At 45.6% G+C, this 22,143-nt stretch overlaps 1 protein-coding gene across 1 annotated transcript in view; it reads left to right on the top strand.

The window, feature by feature from the left end:
• The window catches only part of LOC137095087 (myosin-11-like), a 75,048-nt gene that overhangs the window by 43,964 nt on the left and 8,941 nt on the right, over window positions 1–22,143 (top strand). The window contains exons 19-39 of the mRNA XM_067461311.1: window positions 578–647; window positions 821–981; window positions 1,076–1,184; window positions 4,244–4,375; window positions 4,708–4,914; window positions 6,891–7,028; window positions 7,131–7,426; window positions 8,043–8,255; window positions 9,999–10,143; window positions 10,910–11,116; window positions 11,811–11,915; window positions 12,136–12,288; window positions 13,028–13,276; window positions 13,362–13,574; window positions 14,558–14,770; window positions 14,883–15,044; window positions 16,791–16,919; window positions 17,264–17,352; window positions 19,157–19,280; window positions 19,372–19,580; window positions 22,003–22,111. Coding sequence (XP_067317412.1) covers window positions 578–647; window positions 821–981; window positions 1,076–1,184; window positions 4,244–4,375; window positions 4,708–4,914; window positions 6,891–7,028; window positions 7,131–7,426; window positions 8,043–8,255; window positions 9,999–10,143; window positions 10,910–11,116; window positions 11,811–11,915; window positions 12,136–12,288; window positions 13,028–13,276; window positions 13,362–13,574; window positions 14,558–14,770; window positions 14,883–15,044; window positions 16,791–16,919; window positions 17,264–17,352; window positions 19,157–19,280; window positions 19,372–19,580; window positions 22,003–22,111 — 3,433 coding nt within the window. The remainder of the gene's footprint in view (window positions 1–577; window positions 648–820; window positions 982–1,075; window positions 1,185–4,243; window positions 4,376–4,707; window positions 4,915–6,890; window positions 7,029–7,130; window positions 7,427–8,042; window positions 8,256–9,998; window positions 10,144–10,909; window positions 11,117–11,810; window positions 11,916–12,135; window positions 12,289–13,027; window positions 13,277–13,361; window positions 13,575–14,557; window positions 14,771–14,882; window positions 15,045–16,790; window positions 16,920–17,263; window positions 17,353–19,156; window positions 19,281–19,371; window positions 19,581–22,002; window positions 22,112–22,143) is intronic.

Below are 22,143 nucleotides of genomic sequence, written 5' to 3'. Positions count from 1 at the left end.
CGCTTATATACCGCAATTCTCAGCCCCAAGGGCGACTCATTGCGGTGTACAACATGAAGAAAAACAAGTGCAATCTACAAAGCATAGTGCAAAACAGTGTACAATTCGTCATAATCATAACAACATCTTATCAAACAACAACATTACTACAAAATTACTACTACATTCCGAAACGTCTCATCGTCAAGCCACAATCCGATATCATATATATATATATATATATATATATATATATATATATATACACACACACACACACACACACATACATGCAATGCAGTGCAATGCAATTGCAGTGCAGTTCTTTGGCACTCGTTTCCAAACAGTCTCCAAGGGCAACCCCCAGGTTAAGTGTGTTGCAGTAATCTAGCCAGCTTTGAGTCACTATTAAGGAGGAAAAGTGGGATATCAATATAAGAATAATAATAGTAAAGTGTGACTTATTGTGGCAAGGCCCGACATCTCTGGGAATCTGCATTTGTTCAAGAATGTAGGTGAACCTCAGACACTATAGTAACCCCAAATGGAGTAATTTCAGGTGACTTTCATTACTGTTTTCCATTCGCTTTCCCTTTAGCTATGAAATCCTTGCTGCCAATGCCATTCCAAAAGGATTTATGGATGGGAAACAGGCCTGCATCCTCATGGTGAGTAAATTTCAGGAGTAGGAGAACTAATTTCAAAGTAAGGACTGTACAATTAAACAGGAAATAACCCTTTCAAACCAGGAACATAACATTTTTCATGTTTCTAGTCGGGGTGCTGCTCCTCAGAATGTATTGCATTTTGTCCTAAGGTTAAACCTTCTCTTTTCCGACAGATGAAAGCCCTGGAGCTGGATCCCAACTTGTACCGGATCGGTCAGAGCAAGATCTTTTTCCGGACGGGAGTCTTGGCCCACTTGGAGGAAGAGCGGGACCTCAAGATCACCGACGTCATCATCACCTTCCAGGCTCAGTCCAGGGGATACCTGGCCAGGAAGTGAGGCCATTTGCATCCACACAGGGGGCTCGTTCTGTTTGGAACCACTTTCAGCAACGTGCAATGAGGCTAAACGTTTTGCATTTCCCCACAGGGCTTTTGCAAAGAGGCAGCAGCAATTGACGGCCATGAAGGTCATCCAGAGGAATTGTGTGGCTTACCTGAAGCTGCGGAACTGGCAATGGTGGAGACTCTTCACCAAAGTAAGGGCTGCTTCTACAGGGCTCTCTTTGTGGGAGATGACACGTATAAGGGCAGGTTTTGGACCATGAATCTGACTTTGACCTTGACCCTAAACCTGACCCTAACCTAACCCAATTTCTATATCTAGCCCAAATCTAATCCTTGACACTAACCCTAACTCTATGGCCCTAAACCTAAACCCAAATCTAATTGGAATCCTAACCCTGATCCTAAACTTAACCCCAACTCCAACCTCTAATTCTAACCACAAGTGTAACCCAAACCTTGTCTTACTCAACTGCTGAGTATGCCTGGCCTGTTTGGTATAAGTCTGCCCATTTATTTATTTATTTATTTATTTGGGGTTCTTCTACCCCGCCCTTCTCACCCCGAAGGGGACTCAGGGCGGCTTACAAAGGCAAGAGCACAATTCGATGCCTGCATCATAAAACAATCATACACAAAATTACATCAATTCACAGTTAACAACAGTTCATGCATTATAACCATAAAATCAATAAAATCAATAAAACCAATGCAAACCCAATTTCTCCTCTTACATGGTCAGCGTTCGCTAACTCATAGATCTAGTTTTACGTTCCACTTCATCAATCCTGTTGGTCTTACTCGCCTGATTGTCTAATTTAATTGCCAGAGTGCCCAAAGGCCTGGTCCCATAACCACGTCTTCACCCTCCTCCTAAAGGCGAGGAGGGATGATGATGCCCTGATTTCCCCCGGGAGTGAGTTCCACAGGTGAGGGGCCACCACTGAGAAAGCCCTGCTCCTCGTCCCCACCAGCCTCACTTGTGACAGTGGTGGGGTCGAGAGCAGGGCCTCCCCAGATGATCTCAGACTCCAGGGTGGGACATAGAGGGAGATACGTTCAGACAGATACACTGGACTGGAACCGTACAGGGTTTTGTAGGTCAAAACCAGCACCTTGAATTGTGCTCGGAACTGAATCGGCAGCCAGTGGAGCTGGCACAGCAGGGAGGTGGTATGCTCCCTGTATGTCGCTCCGGTGAGCAGTCTGGCTGCCGCTCGCTGGACTAGTTGAAGTTTCCGAACAGTCTTCAAGGGCAACCCCATGTAGAGAGCGTTGCAGTAGTCTATTTGGGATGTAACAAGAGCGTGGAGCAGGTGAACATAGCATTGAACGAAACATGCAGAATAATCATAGGATAATCTTAAATCACAGGATGTCTTAAACCTACACCTGTTGATAAACTCTACAAGCTAGCTGGCATGCCCCCCCCCCCCCGATGTGTGATGGGAAGTTGCTGCTAAATGTGATAGAAATAAGGCTGAGCACTGAAAACCATCCACTACATGGCTACCAGCTTCCTCCCAGCAGACTCTAATCAAGGAAAAGTTTTATGAGAACTACCACTCCTCTTGACGTCCCCCCAGCAACAGCAAGGGTATCACTCTGGGCAGCTAGACCAGGAAATCCCAACTAGATGGCCCCCCATGAGGGTCTTCCTCCAGGGGCAAACCAAGAATGGGCAACTTGGAAGTCCCTAAACAGACTCAGAAGTGGAGTGGGCAGATCAAAAGACAACCTGGCAAAAATGGCACTATTTAAAAGAATCCCACACCTTGTGTGACTGTGGCAGAACAACTCCACATCTGTATGCTTGTCCACTGTGCCCTGCCTCATGTACAGAAGAAGAATTGTTGGAGGCTACAGACAATGCCTTTGCTGTTGCCCGTTTTTATCAGTTTTATACCAATTTATACAATGCTTTTGATATGAAATAAATAAATAAATACCCAAAACCCTATGCCTAACAGTAGTCCACGCTCTGGTTAGACTACTGCAATGCTCTCTATGTGGGGTTGCCTTTGAAGACGGTTCGGAAGCTTCAATTAGTCCAACGCTCGGCAGCCATGATGTTAACAGGAGCGGAGACAGGGAGCATACAACCCCCCTGTTGCGCCAACTCCACTGGCTACCGATTTGCTACTGGGCTCAATTCAAAGTGCTGGCGTTAGCCTTTAAAGCCCTAAACGGTTCCGGCCCAAGCTACTTATCCGACCGCATCGCTGCCTATGAACCCACCAGGACTTTGAGATCTTCCGGGGAGGCCCTGCTCTCGATCTTGCCTGCTCCTCAAGCACGGCTGGCGGGGACGAGAGATAGGGCCTTCTCGGTGGTGGCTCCTCGGCTGTGGAACGCCCTCCCTACTGACATTAGACTAGCACCATCTCTAATGGTATTCCAAAAAAAAAGTGAAGACCTGGCTATTCAAGCAGGCGTTCGAACAATGAGTGCAATGATTGGTTAATGAACACTGGAATGGATCATTGGATGACGAATCTGGATCATGTTTTGATGATGAGATGATAGTGAATGGCTATTGTAGTAACTGTTAATTGATAATTGTTTATTGTTATTAATTATGCAACTCTATTAAGTTGATAACTGCTTTTATACTGTAATTATTGAATTTTGTTGTCTCCTGTTGTGAACCGCTGTGAGTCGCCTTCGGGCAAGGTAAATAAATAAATAACCCCACTCCATGCAGTCATGCTGGCCACATGACCTGGGAGGTGTCTATGGACAACGTCGGCTCTTCGGCTTAGAAATGGAGATGAGCACCACACCCCAGAGTCGAACATGACTGGACTTAATGTCAGGGGAAAACCTTTACCTTTACCTGTATGTCTAACCCCTAACATCTGACCCTAAGCCAAACCCTGATGTTGACTTTAGCCCCAGCTATAACCCTAAGTCTGTCTCCTGGACTCTAATCCTAAACCTAAAGCAGAACGTAACCTGAATCTTGATCCTAACTCTAATCCCTAACCTCTAACCATCAATCTAACGCCAACACTATGTCTAACTCCTGCCTCTGACCCTAACCTTCACCCCAACTCTAAACCAGTCTAAACTCTCACTCCTGACTCTGACTCTAGTCCAAAATGCCACCTGAACTCTGACCCTAACTCTAACCATGACCCTAATGCCATCCTGACCCAAACCCAAACGCACTAACAACCGATTGCAACCCGAACCCCCACCCCTTTGGACTACAAGTCCCAGAATCCTGAGTGTGGGCCCTTTGCTTTCCCAGGTGAAGCCACTGCTTCAAGTGACCCGCCAGGAGGAAGAGATGCAGGTCAAAGATGAGGAGCTGAAGGCAGTGAAGGAGCGGCAAATCAAGACGGAGAGCGAACTCAAGGAGCTGGAGCAGAAACACAGCCAGGTGAGGCCCTACCTGAAGATTCAGGGTGCTGTCCATGACTTCACCCAGGAGTCACCAAATAATCATCAATACAAGCAGCCAAATATATATCTGATTATCCTAGATTATCTGGCAGCATAGACTCATATAATCCAGTTCAAAGCAGATTAGCAGATTCTGAGATATAGGGCAGTGTAGACCAAGCCTCAGCCTGCTGTATTCCTCAGGCTGAGAAGTGCAGATGAGGGAGTTGCTGTTCTTGAGTGGGCTCTTGCTCCACTGCCTACTTCTCATCCAGGTTGCTTGTCCTCATAGACATTGTTGCTGACGCTGTGCCCCTTCTGTTTGCCTAGTTGACCGAAGAGAAGAACCAACTCCAAGAGCAGCTGCAGGCTGAGACGGAGCTGTACGCCGAGGCGGAAGAGATGCGGATTCGTCTGGCGGCCAAGAAGCAGGAGCTGGAGGAGATCCTGCACGAAATGGAGGCCCGGATCGAGGAGGAGGAAGAGCGTGGGCAGCAGCTGCAGACCGAGAAGAAGAAGATGCAGCAGCAGATGCTGGTGGGTTTTACTCCAAACTATGGTGGAGTCAAACCCAAAGTGCCAAAGTTTCCCCCCAAAAATGGCTTTCAAAATACTTGAAAGCAGTGAACCCACTCTGGGTTTTACTCCGAACTTTAATGGAGCCGTATTCAAGGTGCTAAAGGTTTTCCTCTCAAAACTCCTATCATGCCTTGTATATATGTAGCTCAGAGTTTCAACTGGCAGCCAATGGAGTGTGGTTTGAATACTGGATTCTGGAAGAGCAGAGTTCAAGTGCCACTCAGCCATGGAGTCCCACCTTGAGTAAATCACACACTCTCAACTACAGAGGAAGCCTAGCAGGGATCCGAACACAAGTCCCAAGAGTCCAAGAACCTTTCTTTGCAGTTGAGAGAGTGTGAATTGCCCAAAGCCAGCCACCAAAGCCCCTTCCATGGCTTAGCAGGGATTCGAACCAAGGTTCTTGGGCTCAAACTGGTGTGAATACTCTTTCAACCTTAAAAAAAACCTCTTTAATCTGTTTTCAGTGGGACAGAGTACATCAGGCACTTTCAGATAAAGAAGTAGACACACAGATTCTGGAACTGTGTTTTATCTATATAAATAAAAATGTAATGTTCGTTTGTGGGATTAACATAACTCAAAAACCACTGGGCGAATTGACACCAAATTTGGACACAATACACCTCTCAGGCCAACAAATGACCATCACTCATAAAAACACTGGAAAACACAGCAGAAGAGACTTAAAAGCCAAAAAAAACCAAAACATTACAACGCCTGCGCAAAATCACACACACACATATACGCAAACACACATATATACACATATACACAAATATATACACACAGATATACACACAGAAAACACATATACACAGACTGGGCCACAGCAACGCATGGCAGGGGACAACTAGTAATAGCTATAATGGTAAAAATCACATATATCCCCTCACTACCTCTGAGGATGCTTGCCATAGATGCAGGCGAAACGTCAGGAGAAAATGCCTCTAGAACATGGCCATATAGCCCAGAAAAACCTACAACAACCCAGTGATTCCGGCCATGAAAGCCTTCGACAATACAAAAATCACATATACTCCAACATTCACTCATAATCTGTACATTCATCATTCATACTCACCATCCCTTCTCCGTTCAGACCTAATGCTGCTGGAAAGACAGGCAGGTGGACAGAGCTGCATCCCTGCAGAATCTGGCACACAATTGAAAAAGAAAAGGGTCTCTTATGTAGAACTTTTTTGGTTATCCATTATTTGGTTGTTTAGCTAACCTCTGTCATTCAGCTCCAACTTGCTGGACCTTCATTAATTCTGAAACAGTTTGCTTCTTTAACTTAAAGAACTATTATCTCTGACTATGTAAACATGAGTTGTTTACACCCTAACATTCTCAGGTCAGTTCTCATCAGCACCTTTCTTGCCAACGTTCATTGAAGTCTTCACCTCCTTTGTTCTCCATAATTAAGCAGTTTTCCAGGTTCCATTTTTAGGATGGTGTCGTCAGCCTTGCCAGACCTTAATAGGCTGTAGCCAGACTGCCAAACATATGATTCATTCAATCCACTCATCACAAAACCATAGGAGCCCCCGGTGGTGCAGTGGGTTAAACCCCTGTGCCGGCAGGACTGAAGACCGACAGGTCGCAGGTTCAAATCCGGGGAAAGGCGGATGAGCTCCCTCTATCAGCTCCAGCTCTTCATGCGGGGACATGAGAGAAGCCTCCCACAAGGATGATAAAAACATCAAATCATCCAGGGGTCCCCTGGGCAACATCCTTGCAGACGGCCAGTTCTCTCACACCAGAAGCGACTTGCAGTTTCTCAAGTCGCTCCTGACACGACCAAAATCACAAAACCATTATACCATTTCTCATAGCTGTTGCGATGTTGCCTACCTTGGGTCTTGCCAACGTATCTGAGGTTCATCCCAGTTTTTTGCCTATTCCTTCCCATCCCAACTTCTTCCTAAAAGGATCTGGAGGACCAGCTGGAAGAAGAGGAAGCCGCCCGGCAGAAACTGCAGCTGGAGAAAGTGACAGCGGAAGCCAAGATCAAGAAGCTGGAGGATGACATCTTGGTGATGGATGACCAGAACATCAAGCTCACTAAGGTAGGTGCAAAGAGGGAAGAGTGTTGAATGAACGATGGCGGAGGGGTTCTTCCCGTCCAGATTCCATCCATCTATCCATCTCTCCCTCTTTCCCTTTCACAGGAGAGGAAGCTGATGGAGGAGCGTATCAGTGACTTGACCACCAACCTGGCGGAGGAGGAGGAGAAGGCCAAGAACCTGACCAAGTTGAAGAACAAACACGAGTCTATGATCTCAGAGCTGGAGGTGCGGTTGAAGAAGGAGGAGAAGGGCCGCCAGGAGCTGGACAAGGCCAAGCGGAAGCTGGAGGGCGAGGCCAGCGACCTCCATGAGCAGATCGCTGACCTCCAGGCCCAGATTGCGGAACTCAAGGCCCAGCTGGCCAAGAAAGAGGAGGAGCTGCAAGCCGCACTGGCCAGGTGCCCCCTAGGGAGCAAGGGGGAGGGGTTAATGAGGCAGTTAATGAGGCAGTCCGCACCCCGCTTCTCCTCCCAGGAAGCTCTTAATGGCCAATACAAGGGATCTCTGATATTTGGCAGAAAGCTCTTAATGACTATTACAAGGGACCTTAGCTTTTTTGGCTAAGTACACCCTGTAATGTTCATTAATAGCTCCCCAGTTTCAGTTTTAGCCATGGTCAGTCAAAATCTCCCGATATTGCTTTTAGTCCAGTTTTATTTATATCTTTGTTATTTCTATATATTATTAATATCATCTCAGGAGGAACTGCTTACAGCATAGATGAAACAGGGAGCTTTTAATGACTAAAGAACAAAAGTCCTCTGTGATGGTCACTGAAAGCTTCCTGTTTCCATTTTCAACCTGATATTATTTATAGTTATCTACATTTGTATATATTACTCACAGCACAGATAGAAACAGGAAGCTTTTAAGGGCTATTGCAGGAGACCTTCCCCTTTTGTCTAAGGACGCTCTGTAATTGTCATTAATAGCTTCCCACCTCACTTGCAACCCACTTTCAATGTCATTTATACCCCATCTTAATTTAAAGACCACCTTATTCTTCCACTAAAGGCTTGAAGATGAAATGGGACAGAAGAACAACGCCTTGAAGAAAATCCGGGAGTTGGAGGCCCACATCTCAGACCTCCAGGAGGATCTGGACTCGGAGCGGGCGGCCCGGAATAAGGCCGAGAAGCACAAGCGGGACCTGGGTGAGGAGTTGGAGGCCCTCAAGACGGAGCTGGAGGACACCCTGGACAGCACCGCCACCCAGCAGGAACTCAGGTGGGCCCTCGGGGTCCTGGGCAGCGGTAAATGGGGCTCAGGGATGGTGCACAGCAAAGTTTAATTTTTCTTGTTTCGCAGGAAGCTTCTAATGACAGTTGCAAGGGATCTTTACCGTTTGGATAAGAAATCCCTGTAATGTGAACTGAGTGCATTTAATTACCATTGCAGGGGAACTTGGCTGTTTAGTAGGTAGCTTACAATGACATTTGCAAGGAATCCTTGTCGTTTGGAAAAGGACCCCCTGAAATGGTCACTGAATGCTTTTAATGACTGTTGCCTGGTGATTGTTGCAGGGGAACGTGACTGTTTAGTAGGAAGCTTTTAATGACTATTACGGGAGGACCTTGTCTGTTAAGCAGGAAGCTTTTAATGACTATTATGGGGGACCTTGGCTGTTTAGCAGGTAGATTTTAATGTCAATTACGGAAGACTTTCGGCTGTTTAGCAGGAAGCTTTTAATGACCATTACAGGGTACCTTGGCTATTTAGTAGGAAGCTTTTGATTACCTTTAACAGGTCCCTTGGCTGTTTAGTAGGAAGCTTTTGATGACTATTATGGGGGACTTTGCCTGTTTAGTAGGAAGCTTTTAATGACCATTACAGGGTACCTTGGCTATTTAGTAGGAAGCTTTTGATGACTATTATGGGGGACCTTGCCTGTTTAGTAGGAATCTTTTAATGACCATTACAGGGTACCTTGGCTATTTAGTAGGAAGCTTTTGATGACCTTTAAGGGATCCCTTGGCTGTTTAGCAGATAGCTTTTAATGACCATTATGGGGGATCATGGCTGTTTAGTAGGAAGCTTTTGATGATCTTTAAGGGATCGCTTGGCTGTTTAACAGGTAGCTTTTAATGCCCATTACGGGGGAAATTGGCTGTTTAGTAGGAAGCTTTTGATGACCATTATAGGGTACCTTGGCTGTTTAGTGGGAAGCTTTTGATGACCTTCAAGGGATCGCTTGGCTGTTTAACAGGTAGCTTTTAATGCCCATTACGGGGGACCTTGGCTGTTTAGTAGGAAGCTTTTGATGACCATTATAGGGTACCTTGGCTGTTTAGTGGGAAGCTTTTGATGACCTTTAAGGGGTCGCTTGGCTGTTTAACAGGTAGCTTTTAATGACCATTACAGGGTACCTTGGCTGTTTAGTGGGAAGCTTTTGATGACCTTTAAGGGATCCCTTGGCTGTTTAACAGGTAGCTTTTAATGCCCATTACGGGGGACCTTGGCTGTTTAGTAGGAAGCTTTTGATGACCATTATAGGGTACCTTGGCTGTTTAGTGGGAAGCTTTTGATGACCTTTAAGGGGTCGCTTGGCTGTTTAACAGGTAGCTTTTAATGACCATTACAGGGTACCTTGGCTGTTTAGCAGGAAGCTTTTAATGACCATTACGAGGACCTTGGCTGTTTAGTAGGAAGCTTTTAATTACCTTTAACAGGTCCCTTGGCTGTTTAGTAGGAAGCTTTTGATTACCTTTAACAGGTCCCTTGGCTGTTTAGTAGGAAGCTTTTAATGACTATTATGGGGGACCTTGTCTGTTTAGTAGGAAGCTTTTAATGACCATTACAGGGTAACTTGGCTGTTTAGTAGGAAGCTTTTGATGACCTTTAAGGGGTCCCTTGGCTATTTTGCAGGTAGCTTTTGAGGACCATTACGGGGTATCTTGGCTGTTTAATAGGAAGCTTTTAATGACAATTACATACAAATGCACCCCGCGTCCCCTTCCTTGTGCACCTCAGGGCCAAGAGGGAGCAGGAAGTGACTGTCCTGAAGCGGGCGCTGGAGGAGGAGACGCGAACCCATGAAGCCCAGGTCCAGGAGATGCGACAGAAACACACGCAGGCCGTGGAGGAGCTGGCAGAGCAGTTGGAGCAATTCAAGCGGGTAAAGATGGGCCGTTCGGTCTCGGTTCTATAAGGAGGGACCTGTGACCCTTGGGTCCAGTGGAGCTCCCTTTCCTGGAGGTTTTGAAGCAGAGGCTTGGTGTCCATCAGTTGAGAGGGCTTGGATGGTGACTTATTTTTTTTTAATCATTTTAATTTTGACAAGTTAAAACAAAACCTTTATAACTATGTACAAACAAACAAAAAGTTCAAGATAATTGTTCTAGAATAAAACAAAACAAATGACTACTACTACATTCTCTATATCAGAAAACATTAACTCTGTATTATCTAATCTAAGGGCTCAACATTCTTTGTCAGATGATGATATACTATCAATATTCTACACCCATTAAACAAAATAACCATTGATTCATCCTTTCACAACATAATAACACACTTCTAATAAAAAAACACCTCCATCTTTGCTGGAGGAGCACAATGAATACTTCCCATGTCTTTCTTAAGTTAGTTAGAGATTTGTATTTGTGCCCTTTTCCATGACCACCTCATATGATAAAAAGTGCTCAGCTTTTTCAGCAGTCACTACATCTTAACAATCTTTTCCAGTGTCATCTGTACATCATCTTATAGGAATTTTCTTTCAGTGCTAATTTCAAACTCATTGTCCTGGCCCTTTCCCACGGTTCCATTCATTCCATTCTGTGCCCACTTGACCATACTTTCAGACATGGTGGAAGGAAGGGGGTGGGACTGGATGGCCTCTGGAGGTCCCTTCCAACCATATGCTTCTATGACGATCTCAGGCCAAAGCCAACCTGGACAAAACCAAGCAGGGCTTGGAGAAGGACAACGCTGACCTCAGCAATGAGGTCCGGTCGCTCAACCAGGCCAAGCAGGAAGTGGAGCACAAGAAGAAGAAGCTGGAAGGGCAACTCCAGGAACTCCAGACCAAGTTTGCAGAAGGAGAACGGGTCCGGACGGAGCTGGGAGAAAAAGTCAACAAGCTACAGGTGACAGGGGGGCCTTCTCCTGGACATTATTTTGGTTTTACAAGAAGGACAAAAACAGATAAGGAAATGCATGCTTTTTGATGGCCTTCAACTCTAAGTGTAGTTTGTGCAAACACCAGGAATGCCTGTTTTAATAAAGCTGGAATCACTAATTGTCAATATCTGGGAGTTTTGCAAAGTTAGAGTTCCCTTCCTTGAAAAACCAAAGTTCTAGACCTCACCTCTGAGGATGCTTGCCATAGATGCAGGTGAAACATCAGGAGAGAATGTCTGTAGAACATGGCCATATAGCCCAAAAAACCTACAACAGCCCAAAGTTCCAGATGTTGAAAGAGAAAGAAGGAAGGAAGGAAGGAGGGAGGGAGAGAGGGAAGGAAGGAAGGAGGGAGAGAGGGAAGGAAGGAAGGAAGGAAGGAAGGAAGGAAGGAAGGAAAAAAAGAAGGAAGGAGAAGATAAAAAGAAAAAAGGAAGAAACCAAGTTGCTGTGAATTTTCCAGGCTGTATGGCCATGTTCCAAAAGGAAGGAACATTTAATATATTTTTTTGAAACCAGGAACTCTTGTTTTTTTCAAAACTAGAAACTGCAATATTTTGCATTTTGTGGTCTGGGCAGAAAAGTGTTTTGCAAATTTGGGACATAAAACCAAGTGCTGGACCAAAATAACCTGTAGGGTTTTTTCCCCATTTTTCCTAGGTGGAAGTGGAGAATGTGACGGGGCTTTTGAGTGAGGCCGAAAGCAAGACCATCAAGCTGAACAAGGACGTCTCGACCCTGAGCTCCCAGCTGCAGGACACTCAGGTGGGGCGCAAACCTCCAATGACCCTGGTTGGGATTCAGCTTCAAGGAAGACACTGACTGTGCATTTCCTCTTCCTTCCTTCCTTCCTTCCTTCCTTCCTTCCTTCCTTCCTTCCTTCCTTCCTTCCTTCCTTCCTTCCCTCCTTCCCTCCTTCCCTCCCTCCCTCTTTCTTTCTTTCTTTCTTTCTTTCTTTCTTTCTTTCTTTCTTTGGATTTTGCAGGAGCTTCTCCAAGAAGAGACGCGGCAGAAGCTCAACTTGTCCACCAAACTTCGCCAAATGGAGGATGAGAAGAACAGCTTGCAGGACCAACTGGATGAAGAGATGGAGGCCAAGCAGAACCTGGAGCGGCACATTTCCACCCTCAATGTCCAGGTAGGGAATATTATCATCATCATCCTGCTTTTCTTTCTTGGTCACGACTTTAATATATAGATGATAGCTAGCTAGCTAGCTAAATGATAGATAGATGGTAGGTAGGTAGGTAGATAGTAACTAGCTAGCGAGCTAAATGATAGATAAATAGATGATAGATGGTAGATAGACAGATGACAGATACATATTAGGTAGATAGGACAGATAGATAGATGATAGATAGATAGATAGATAGATAGATAGATAGATAGTAGCTAGCTAGCTAAATGATAGAGAAATAGATGATAGATAGATGACAAATAGCTAGATGATTGATAAATTATAGATTGAAGATAGATAGATAGATAGATAGATAGTAACTAGCTAGCTAAATGATAGATAAATAGATGATAGATAGACGACAAATAGCTAGATGATTGATAAATTATAGATTGATGATAGATAGATAGATAGACAGACAGACAGACAGACAATAGATGGATAGATAGACAGATAATAGATAGATGGATAGGTAAATTATAAATAGATGATAGATATTATCTACTTTGAGTCTTTTTGGAGACAGAAAAAGCGGGGCAGAAATATACATAATAATAATAATAATAATAATAATAATAATAATAATAATAATAATAATTGCACCCTGATCCCATTAAAGAAGGGAAGTGCGCCGGCTTTGGGACCGCATGACTTCCAGCTTCACTTTCCCCTTTCTATCTTTTCCTGATGCCGATGGCAGCTGTCGGACTCCAAGCGGAAGCTGCAGGAATACGTGGCCACTGTGGAAAACATGGAGGAAGGCAAGAAGCGGCTGCAGAAGGAGGTTGAGGGCTTGACGCAGCAATTTGAGGAGAAGGCGGCCTCCTACGACAAGCTGGAGAAGACCAAGAACCGCCTGCAGCAGGAGCTGGACGACCTAGTGGTGGACCTGGACAACCAGCGGCAGATGGTCTCCAACCTGGAGAAGAAGCAGAAGAAGTTCGACCAGGTACGTGTCCTCTGCGTTCCCTTCCTTAGCTTTGAGTGATCATCCTGATGACCAACCTCCATCTCTCCCTTTCCTTCCTGGGCAGATGCTGGCGGAGGAGAAGACCATCTCCTCTAAGTTTGCAGAAGAGCGGGACCGTGCTGAGGCCGAGGCTCGGGAGAAGGAGACCAAGGCCCTGTCCTTGGCACGAGCCCTGGAGGAGGCCCTGGAGGCCAAGGAGGAGCTGGAAAGGGCCAACAAGGCCTTGCGGGCTGAGATGGAGGACCTAGTCAGCTCCAAGGACGACGTCGGGAAGAACGTAGGTCACTACTGAGACGTGGTTTGGTCCCTGGCCAGAGAAGGGCCTTGGCTACAGGAGCGCTCCTGATCCTTCTCCTTTTCCACTGTCCTCTTCCTCCTCTTCTCACTCGGCCTCTTTTTCTTTCTTCTTCACTCCTCCTCCCTTCATCCTCTTTTCTTGCCTCATCTTTCCACTTTTTCTCCTCTCTCTTCTGCTGTTTTGTGTTCTGCAATCATCCTCTATCTTCTCTTCTTTTTCTTCTGCTTCTTCGTCCTTGTCCCTTTTTCTTCCTTCTCCTTTCTCCTCCTTTTCTCTTTCTTTGTCATTCCTCCTTCCCCCTTCTCTTCCTCCTCCTCCTCTTATTCTCCCTCCTCCTCTTCTTCTTTCTCTCCTGCTCATTTGGGTGTCGCTATCATCCTTTTTTCTCATCTACTTCTTCCTCTTCTTCCTCTTTATTCCTCCTCCTTTATCCTTCTTTTCTCTTTCTTCCTCATCCCACTTTTTCCCCTCCTCCTCTTCTTCGTCTTTCTGTCCTGCTTTTTGGGTGTTGCTGTCACCCTTATCTTTCTCCTCTGTTTCTTCCTCTCATTCCTCTTTTTCCCTTCTTTCTTTTCCTTTCCTTTCTTCTTCATCTCCTTCTTGTCTTCTTCTTTCTCTCCTACTCTTTTGGGTGTCGCTATCATCCCTTTTTCTCCTCTACTTCTTCCTCTCATTCCTCTTTAGCCCTCCTCCTTTATCTTTCTTTTCTATTTCTTCCTCATCACTCTTTTTCCCCTCCTCCTCCTCTTCTTCTTTCTTTCCTGCTTTTTGGGTGTTGGTATCATCCTCTTCTTTCTCCTCTATTTCTTCCTCTCATTCCTCTTTTTCCCTTCTTTCTCCTCCTTTCCTCTTTCTTCTTCATCTCCTCCTTGTCTTCTACTTCTTTCTCTCCTGCTCTTTTGGGTGTTGTTTTCCTTCTCCCTCTATGTCTACTTGACCTTTGCTCTTTGCCCCTTTGGAAGGTCCACGACCTGGAGAAGTCCAAGCGGGCGTTGGAGCAGCAGGTAGAGGAGATGAAGACGCAGCTGGAAGAGCTAGAGGATGAGCTCCAGGCCACGGAGGATGCCAAGCTGCGGCTGGAGGTCAACATGCAGGCCCTCAAGGGGCAGTTCGAGCGTGATCTCCAGGCTCGGGATGAGCAGAACGAGGAGAAGCGTCGCCAGCTCCAGAAGCAGGTGGGCAAGACATTAGGGCTTGGAGAGAGGGCTGGTTCCCGGTTCTGAATCCCTGATGCCAACGGTGGGATCCTCCCCTGATGCACAACCCCTCTTTATTCTGTCCCTTCAGCTCCACGAAATGGAGGTGGAACTGGAGGATGAGCGGAAGCAGCGGGGTTTGGCTGCTGCGGCCAAGAAGAAGCTGGAGGTGGACCTCAAGGACCTGGAAGGTCAGGTGGACTCAGCCAACAAGGGCCGGGAGGAGGCCATCAAGCAGCTACGGAAACTGCAGGTGGGTCCTGGGTGGGCCTCGTGAGCCATCCAGTCCAACCCCTTTCTATCTTTATGCAGGAGAAGCGCAATGAAAGCCCCCTCAGCAGATGGCCTTCCAGCCTCTGTTTAATAATAATAATAATAATAATACAATACAATACTGGGTGCAGTGCCTAAAGACCTTGGCCTGCACTTAAATATAATCGGCATTGACAAGATAACCAGTTGCCAGCTGCAAAAGGCCACCCTACTGGGATCTGCATGCATTATTTACTTGGGAAGTGTCCAGTGTGTGCTCCAATACAACAGCCAGCAGAGTGATCTTGTTTGCTGTAGACTCATTATTTGTGTTTCAAATAATAATACAATCATAGTAATCTAGAGTTGGAAAAAACCCCCAAAGGCCATCCAGTCCAATCCTTTCTTCCATACAGTAAAAACACAACCAAAGTAGCCCCGACAGATGGCCAGCCAGCTTCTAATTATTATTATTAGAGCAGGAGAGAAATAATAATAATAATAATAATAATAATAATAATAATACAACCGTAGTATCTTAGAGTTGGATGGGACCCCAAAGGCCATCCAAAGCACCCCAACAGATGGCCGCACAGCTTCTGTTTAAAGCCTCCAAGGAAGGAGCTTCAACTACACTCTGAGGCAGAGAGTTCCACTGTTGAACTGCTCTCATAGTCAGGAAGTTCTTCCTGATGTTCAGGTGGAATCTCATTTCCTGTATTTTGAACCCATAGCTCCACTGAGTCCCAGACTCCAGGGCAGCAAACAGAAAAGCACAACCAAAGCATCCCCAACAGATGGCCATCCAGCTTCTGTTTAATAATAATAATAATAATAATAATAATAATAATAATAATAATAATGCAACCGTAGTATCCTAGAGCTGGAAGGGACTCCAAAGGCCATCCAGTCCAACCTTTCTTCCATACAGGAAAAGCACAACCAAAGCACCCCCGACAGATGGCCAACCCGCCTCTGTTTAAAGACTCCAAGGAAGGAGCTTCCACCATACTCTGAGGCAGAGAGTTCCACTGTTGAACTGCTCTCATAGTCAGGAAGTTCTTCCTGATGTTCAGGTGGAATCTCCTTTCCTGTATTTTGAACCCACAGCCCTACTGAGCCCTAGTCTCCAGGGCAGCAGAAAGGAAGCCTGCTCCCTCCTCTGTATGACATTCTTTCACATATTTAAACATAGCTATCATATCTCCTCCTCCCTGAGAAGGAGATATTGCTCTTCTTCCTTGTCTCTTCTGCCTTTTCCCTCCTTGGTCCTCTTCCTCCTTCCACCCTTCTTTCATTTTCCCTCCATGTTTAAACCACAACAGTTGTATTTAGATTTCTTTCCGTGTCAGAAGGGACTTGAGAAACTGCAAGTCGCTTCCGGTGTTAGAAAGTTGGCCGTCTGCAAGGATGTTGCCTGGGGGATGCCTGGATGTATTGATGTTTTACCATCCTTGTGGGAGGCTTCTCTCATGTCCCTGCATGTGAAGCTGGAGCTGACAGAGGGAGCTCAACCCGCTCTCCCCATATTTGAACTACTGATCTTTTCATCAGCGGTCCTGCGGTCACAAGGGTTTAATCTAATGCGCCACTGGGAGGCTCAATTTCTTCACTTTGGGGTCTCTTTATGATGTCCCTTAGGTGCCCCACCCTTTCCGGTTACAGTTAGCAGTCACCTTTTAGGGCAATGGTTGTGTCAGAATCTGTGCGGACGAGACCCAAACCCGCTTCATTTGTCCCTTTTCAGGCCCAGATGAAGGACTTCCAGCGGGAGCTGGACGATGCCCGGGCCGCGAGGGAAGAGGTCTTTGCCACGGCCAGAGAGAACGAGAAGAAGGCCAAGAACCTGGAGGCCGAGTTGATGCAGCTCCAAGAGGTCAGCCGGGCAGCGGTGGATGAGGGGGACTGCAGTCCAGACCTTGGGGACTTTGGGGCAGGAAGGTCCACAGGGCCACCGTCCAATGCCCAAGGCAATGGCTTCCATGCTGATGGAGAGAAGATTTGAAAAGTGAAGTTTTAAGAATGGGTTCCAGAGAGGGAGGAAGATGGAGTGAGAAGAGAGTGAAGGAATTTGGGAGAGATAAGCATTGCCAAGCACCAAGGGAAAGAAGTCTCACCTTCTGGACTTCCCTAAACCTTCCTAAAAAAATTATAACATTCTGGGTGATGAGTCAACTCTGTATAGTCTCTTAAGGCATGCGATTCTCTTCTTTTGGGTAGGATTTGGCAGCCGCAGAACGGGCCAAGAAGCAAGCGGAGCAAGAGAAGGACGACTTGGCGGAAGAGCTGGCCAGCGCCACTTCGGGCAGGTAAGGCTCTATGGGCCTCCTTCAGACCGAACTTTAGAGGTTGCCCTCAAGGAGGTAAAGTATATCTATATAAATAAAAATGTAATGTTTGTATGTGGGATTAACATAACTCAAAAACCATTGGGCAAATTGACACCAAATTTGGACACAATACACCTATCAGGCCAACGAGTGACCATCACTCATAAAAACACTTTAAAAGCCATTTTTTAAAAAAAATACATTACAACACATGCACAAACCACATATATACACATATACACATATGTAAAATATAATAATAATACAACTTTATTTATACCCCGCTACCATCTCCCCAAGGGACTCGGTGCGGCTTCCATGAGGCCGAGACCAAAGTATATCAACAGTAAAAGCAATAAGAAAACAATCAATACAACAGTTAAAATAAATCTCATAAACAAAAGTAAACAATAGACAAAGTAAACAAATAACAAGCATTTAAAACCTATGGCTGGGCCAAATGTAATAATTTAAAATTTAAAAAATAATGCTGGACATGGACAAGGTAGGATATAATTGGGATAGGGTTTTCAGGTAGAGATGGGGTGCGCAGACAATCCTAAATCAGTGATAAAGTGCATTTAGGGACATATTGCTGAGGGTACACATACATACATACACACAAAATACACACAAAAAACACATATACGCAGACTGGGCCACAGCAACGTGTAGGGAACAGCTAGTATATGAGTGTGTGTTGAGCCCCCAGTGGCGCAGTGGGTTAAACTGCTGAGCTGCTGAGCTAGTTGACCGAAAGGTCACAGGTTCGAATCCGGGGAGCAGCATGAGCTTCTGCTGTCAGCCCCAGCTTCTGCCAACCTAGCAGTTCAAAAAATACAAAGGTGAGTAGATCAATTGGTACCACTCCGGTGAGAAGGTAACGGTGCTCCATGCAGTCCTGCTGGCCACATGACCTTGGAGGTGTCTATGGACAATGCCAGCTCTTTGGCTTAGAAATGGAGATGAGCACCAACCCCCAGAGTCAGACACGCCTGGACTTAATGTCAGGGGAAAACCTTTACCTTTACCTAGATAGATAGATAGATAGATAGATAGATAGATAGATAGATAGATAGATAGATAGGATTGGGTGCCTTGAATAGACCTCTCCTGGTGTCTTGCATGGAGTTCCTCTAAAGTTTGGACTAAAACACGAAGCAAAGGTTCTGTTTAGAGAGCTGATGCAATGTCACTCACTTCTGTGGTTATTTTTCTGGAAAATCCAGTGAGAGCAAAAGTCATGAGTTGGGAATATTCATTTTGATCGGGTTGCTGTGAACTTTCCGGGCTGTATGGCCATGTTCCAGAAGCATTCCCTCCTGATGTTTAGCCCACATCTATGGCAGGCATCCTCAGAGGTTTTCAGATCTTATAACCTTTGAGTATGCGTATCATAGATGTGGGCTAAACATCAGGAGAGAATGCTTCTGGAACATGGCCATACAGCCCGGAAAACTCACAGCAACCCAGTGATTCCAGCTATGAAAGCCTTTAACAATTCATTTTGACCCCTCTCTGGATGTGAGAAGGGAGCTGTAGGTTCCAAGAGTCCCAATATGATCCTATTTGGATGTTTATGGGGTTCCCAATTTTTGGAAGAAAAGTCCTAATCTAGGATGTCAACAGTATTCTAACTTGGTCTTTATGGGGTTTTGGAAAGAAATTCCTAATTTAGGATGTTGACAGTATCCCAATCTGGTCTATATGGGGAAGGAAAGCCAGGGCATTGGTGGGAATCCATAGAAATCAATGGAATCTTGTTTCCCTCCTTGGTGTCCAGGACCAGCCTGCAGGACGAGAAGCGCCGTTTGGAGGCCAGGATCTCGCAGTTGGAGGAAGAGCTGGAGGAGGAGCAGGGCAACATGGAGGCCATGAGCGACCGCTTCCGGAAGGCCGTCCAACAGGTACGCCGGCCCTCCCAAATGGGATGGGAAGCAAGGCACTTTTGGGGATTTAAGGACTACAGAGTCCATTGTCTTGGTTGCATCTTTGCAGTCGGAGCAACTGAGCAACGAACTGGCCTCGGAGCGAGCGGCGGCGCAGAAGAACGAGAGCGGGCGGCAGCAGCTGGAGCGGCAGAACAAGGAGCTGCGGTCCAAGTTGCAGGAGATGGAGGGGGCTGTCAAGTCCAAGTTCAAGGCCACCGTCACGGCCCTCGAGGCCAAGATCGCGCAGCTGGAGGAGCAGCTGGAGCAGGAGGCCAGGTAGGGCACAGTGTCACAGTTCACCTTGTTCTCCTTCAAACAAAGAGGGTCCATATCCCAGTCCATACACAGAGAGGGCTTGAACCAAAGCATCAGTCCACAATCCCAGTAAATTAGGATCTATGTTCCAAGGTCAAGCAAGCCAGTAAGTAACAGTTTAACACTATGTAACAAACTTTGAAAATATTTATGTTCCTGGTTTGAAAGTGTTATTTCCTGTTTAATCGTGAGGTACTTACTTGGAAAGTTGTTGTTCTACTCCAAAATTTTTGTTTTTATGGCTGCCGCAAAATATATTGAATTGGTTCAATTCTACGTATATATTATTGAATATAGTTGCCTCGCCCACTCCGAACGTATTCTCCCCTATGAACCATCAAGATTACGAAGATTGTCTGGAGGGGCCCTGCTCTTGGTCCCGCTGGCCTCACAAGCGCGGCTGGTGGGGACGAAGGACAGGGCCTTCTCGGTAGTGGCCCCGCAACTCTGGAACTCTCTCCCGCCAGAGGTTAGAACCTCCCCAACAATCCTGACATTCAGGAAACAGGTGAAATCGTGGTTATGGAGACAGGCTTTCGAAGAATGAGACAATGATCTGGATGGAAGACGGTGTATATTCGATTTTAGTATGACGACTGACCACTGTAGTTTTAAATATATGTGCTTTTTAAAATGTTTTATTGTAATGTGTATTTTGATATTTTACTGATTGTATGTGATTTTATGGTTGGAAACCAGGCTGAGTCCCTCTTATGAGGTGAGAAGCTCGGTATATAAAACTTTGAAATAAATAAATAAAATAAAATATTGAATGTGGGCTAGGCAAAACTACGGTTAGGTGGATCTGTAATTGGTTAAGGGAACGAACCCAAAGGGTGATTCTCCCCAATGCTTCGTCTTCATCCTGGAAAGAAGTGGCGAGTGGAGTGCCTTTAGCAGGGTTCTGTCCTGAGCCCAGTCCTGTTCAACATCTTTATTATGGCCACCAGAGTGGCAATTCTTAGTAGATTTTAATTGTATTGTTTTAATGTTTTTAACTATTTATAATTATTGACTGTTTGTTTTTATTATGCATATATTGAGGCATCGAATTGCTGCCGATTGGAAGCCACCCTGAGTCCTCCCTAGGGGGTTGAGAAGGGCGGGGTACAAATATTCAAAATAAATAATAATAATAATAATAATATTAATGACTTAGATGAAGGGTTAGAAGGTAGGATCATCATGATTGCAGACAGAACCAAATTGGGAGGGATAGTTAATACTCCAGAAGACAGGAACAGAATTCAAAATGATCTAAACGAATGAGAGAGATGGGCCGAAACTAACAAAATGAAGTTCAACGGGGACAAATGCAAGATACTCCACTTAGGCAGAAAAAATAAAATGCAAAGATACAGAACGAGGGATGATGACTGCCTTGACAGCAGTATGTGTGAAAAACATCTTGGGAGTCCTCGTGGACAGGAAGGTGAACCTGAGTCAACAATGTCATGTGATGGCTAAAAAAGCCAGTGGGATTTTGGCCTTCATTAATAGGGATCCAGAAAAGTCATGCTCCCCCTCTCTTCTGCCTTGATCAGACCACTTCTGGAATCACACTGTGTCCAATTCTGGGCACTGCAATTGAAGGGAGATGTTGACAAGCTGGAATGTGTCCAAAGGAGGGCGACTAAAATGATCAAGGGTCTGGAGAACAAGCCTTATGAGGAACGGCTTAAAGAGTTGGGCATGTTTAGCCTGAAGAAGAGAAAGCTGAGAGGAGACATTATAGCCATGTATCAATATGTGAAGAGAAGTCATAGGGAGGAAGGAGCATGCTTGTTTTCTGCGGCCCTGGAGACTAGGACGTGGAGCAATGACTTCAAACTACAGGAAAGGAGATTCCATCTGAACATTAGGAAGACCTTCCTGACTGTGAGAGCTGTTCAGCAGTGGAACTCTCTGCCCCGGAGTGTGGTGGAGGCTCCTTCTTTGGAGGCTTTGAAACAGAGGCTGGATGGCATCTGTCGGGGGTACTTTAAATGCAATTTTCCTGCTTCTTGGCCAGATGGGGTTGGACTGGATGGCCCATGAGGTCTCTTCCAACTCAAGGATTCTATGGTTCTATGGTTCAGACTCATTGAAAAACTAGAGCAAAATGTGTCATTGCAGGATGTCCCTTCTGCAGATACAAAGTTTTTGCAGTTTAATATCCTTTCCCCATGTTTTTATGATAGAACCAATTAGGAAATGACATTTATAACGCAGGAACAAAACTCGTGTCACTTAGTCCTACTGAATTTCCTGTACTTCTTTTCTAGGGTGACTTGATCCCATTTATGTTTTGCTTTCCCCAGTTTGCTTTTTGCTCTCAATTGCATCACATGGACGAGCTTCCCTAATCATTCAGAATAAAAACCCGCTCCCGTCCCTTTTGCAGGGAAAAGCAGACAGCCACCAAGACCCTGCGGCAGAAAGACAAGAAGCTCAAGGAGGTTTTGCTTCAGGTGGAGGATGAGAGGAAGCAGGCCGAGCAATACAAAGACCAGGTAGGACCTCACCTGGAGCACTTTGCAGCGTC

Source organism: Anolis sagrei, chromosome Y (assembly GCF_037176765.1).
Source record: "Anolis sagrei isolate rAnoSag1 chromosome Y, rAnoSag1.mat, whole genome shotgun sequence".
Lineage (NCBI taxonomy): Eukaryota > Metazoa > Chordata > Lepidosauria > Squamata > Dactyloidae > Anolis > Anolis sagrei.
Note: the sequence above shows the minus strand (reverse complement) of the source record. Positions and strands in the feature narration are given on the sequence as shown.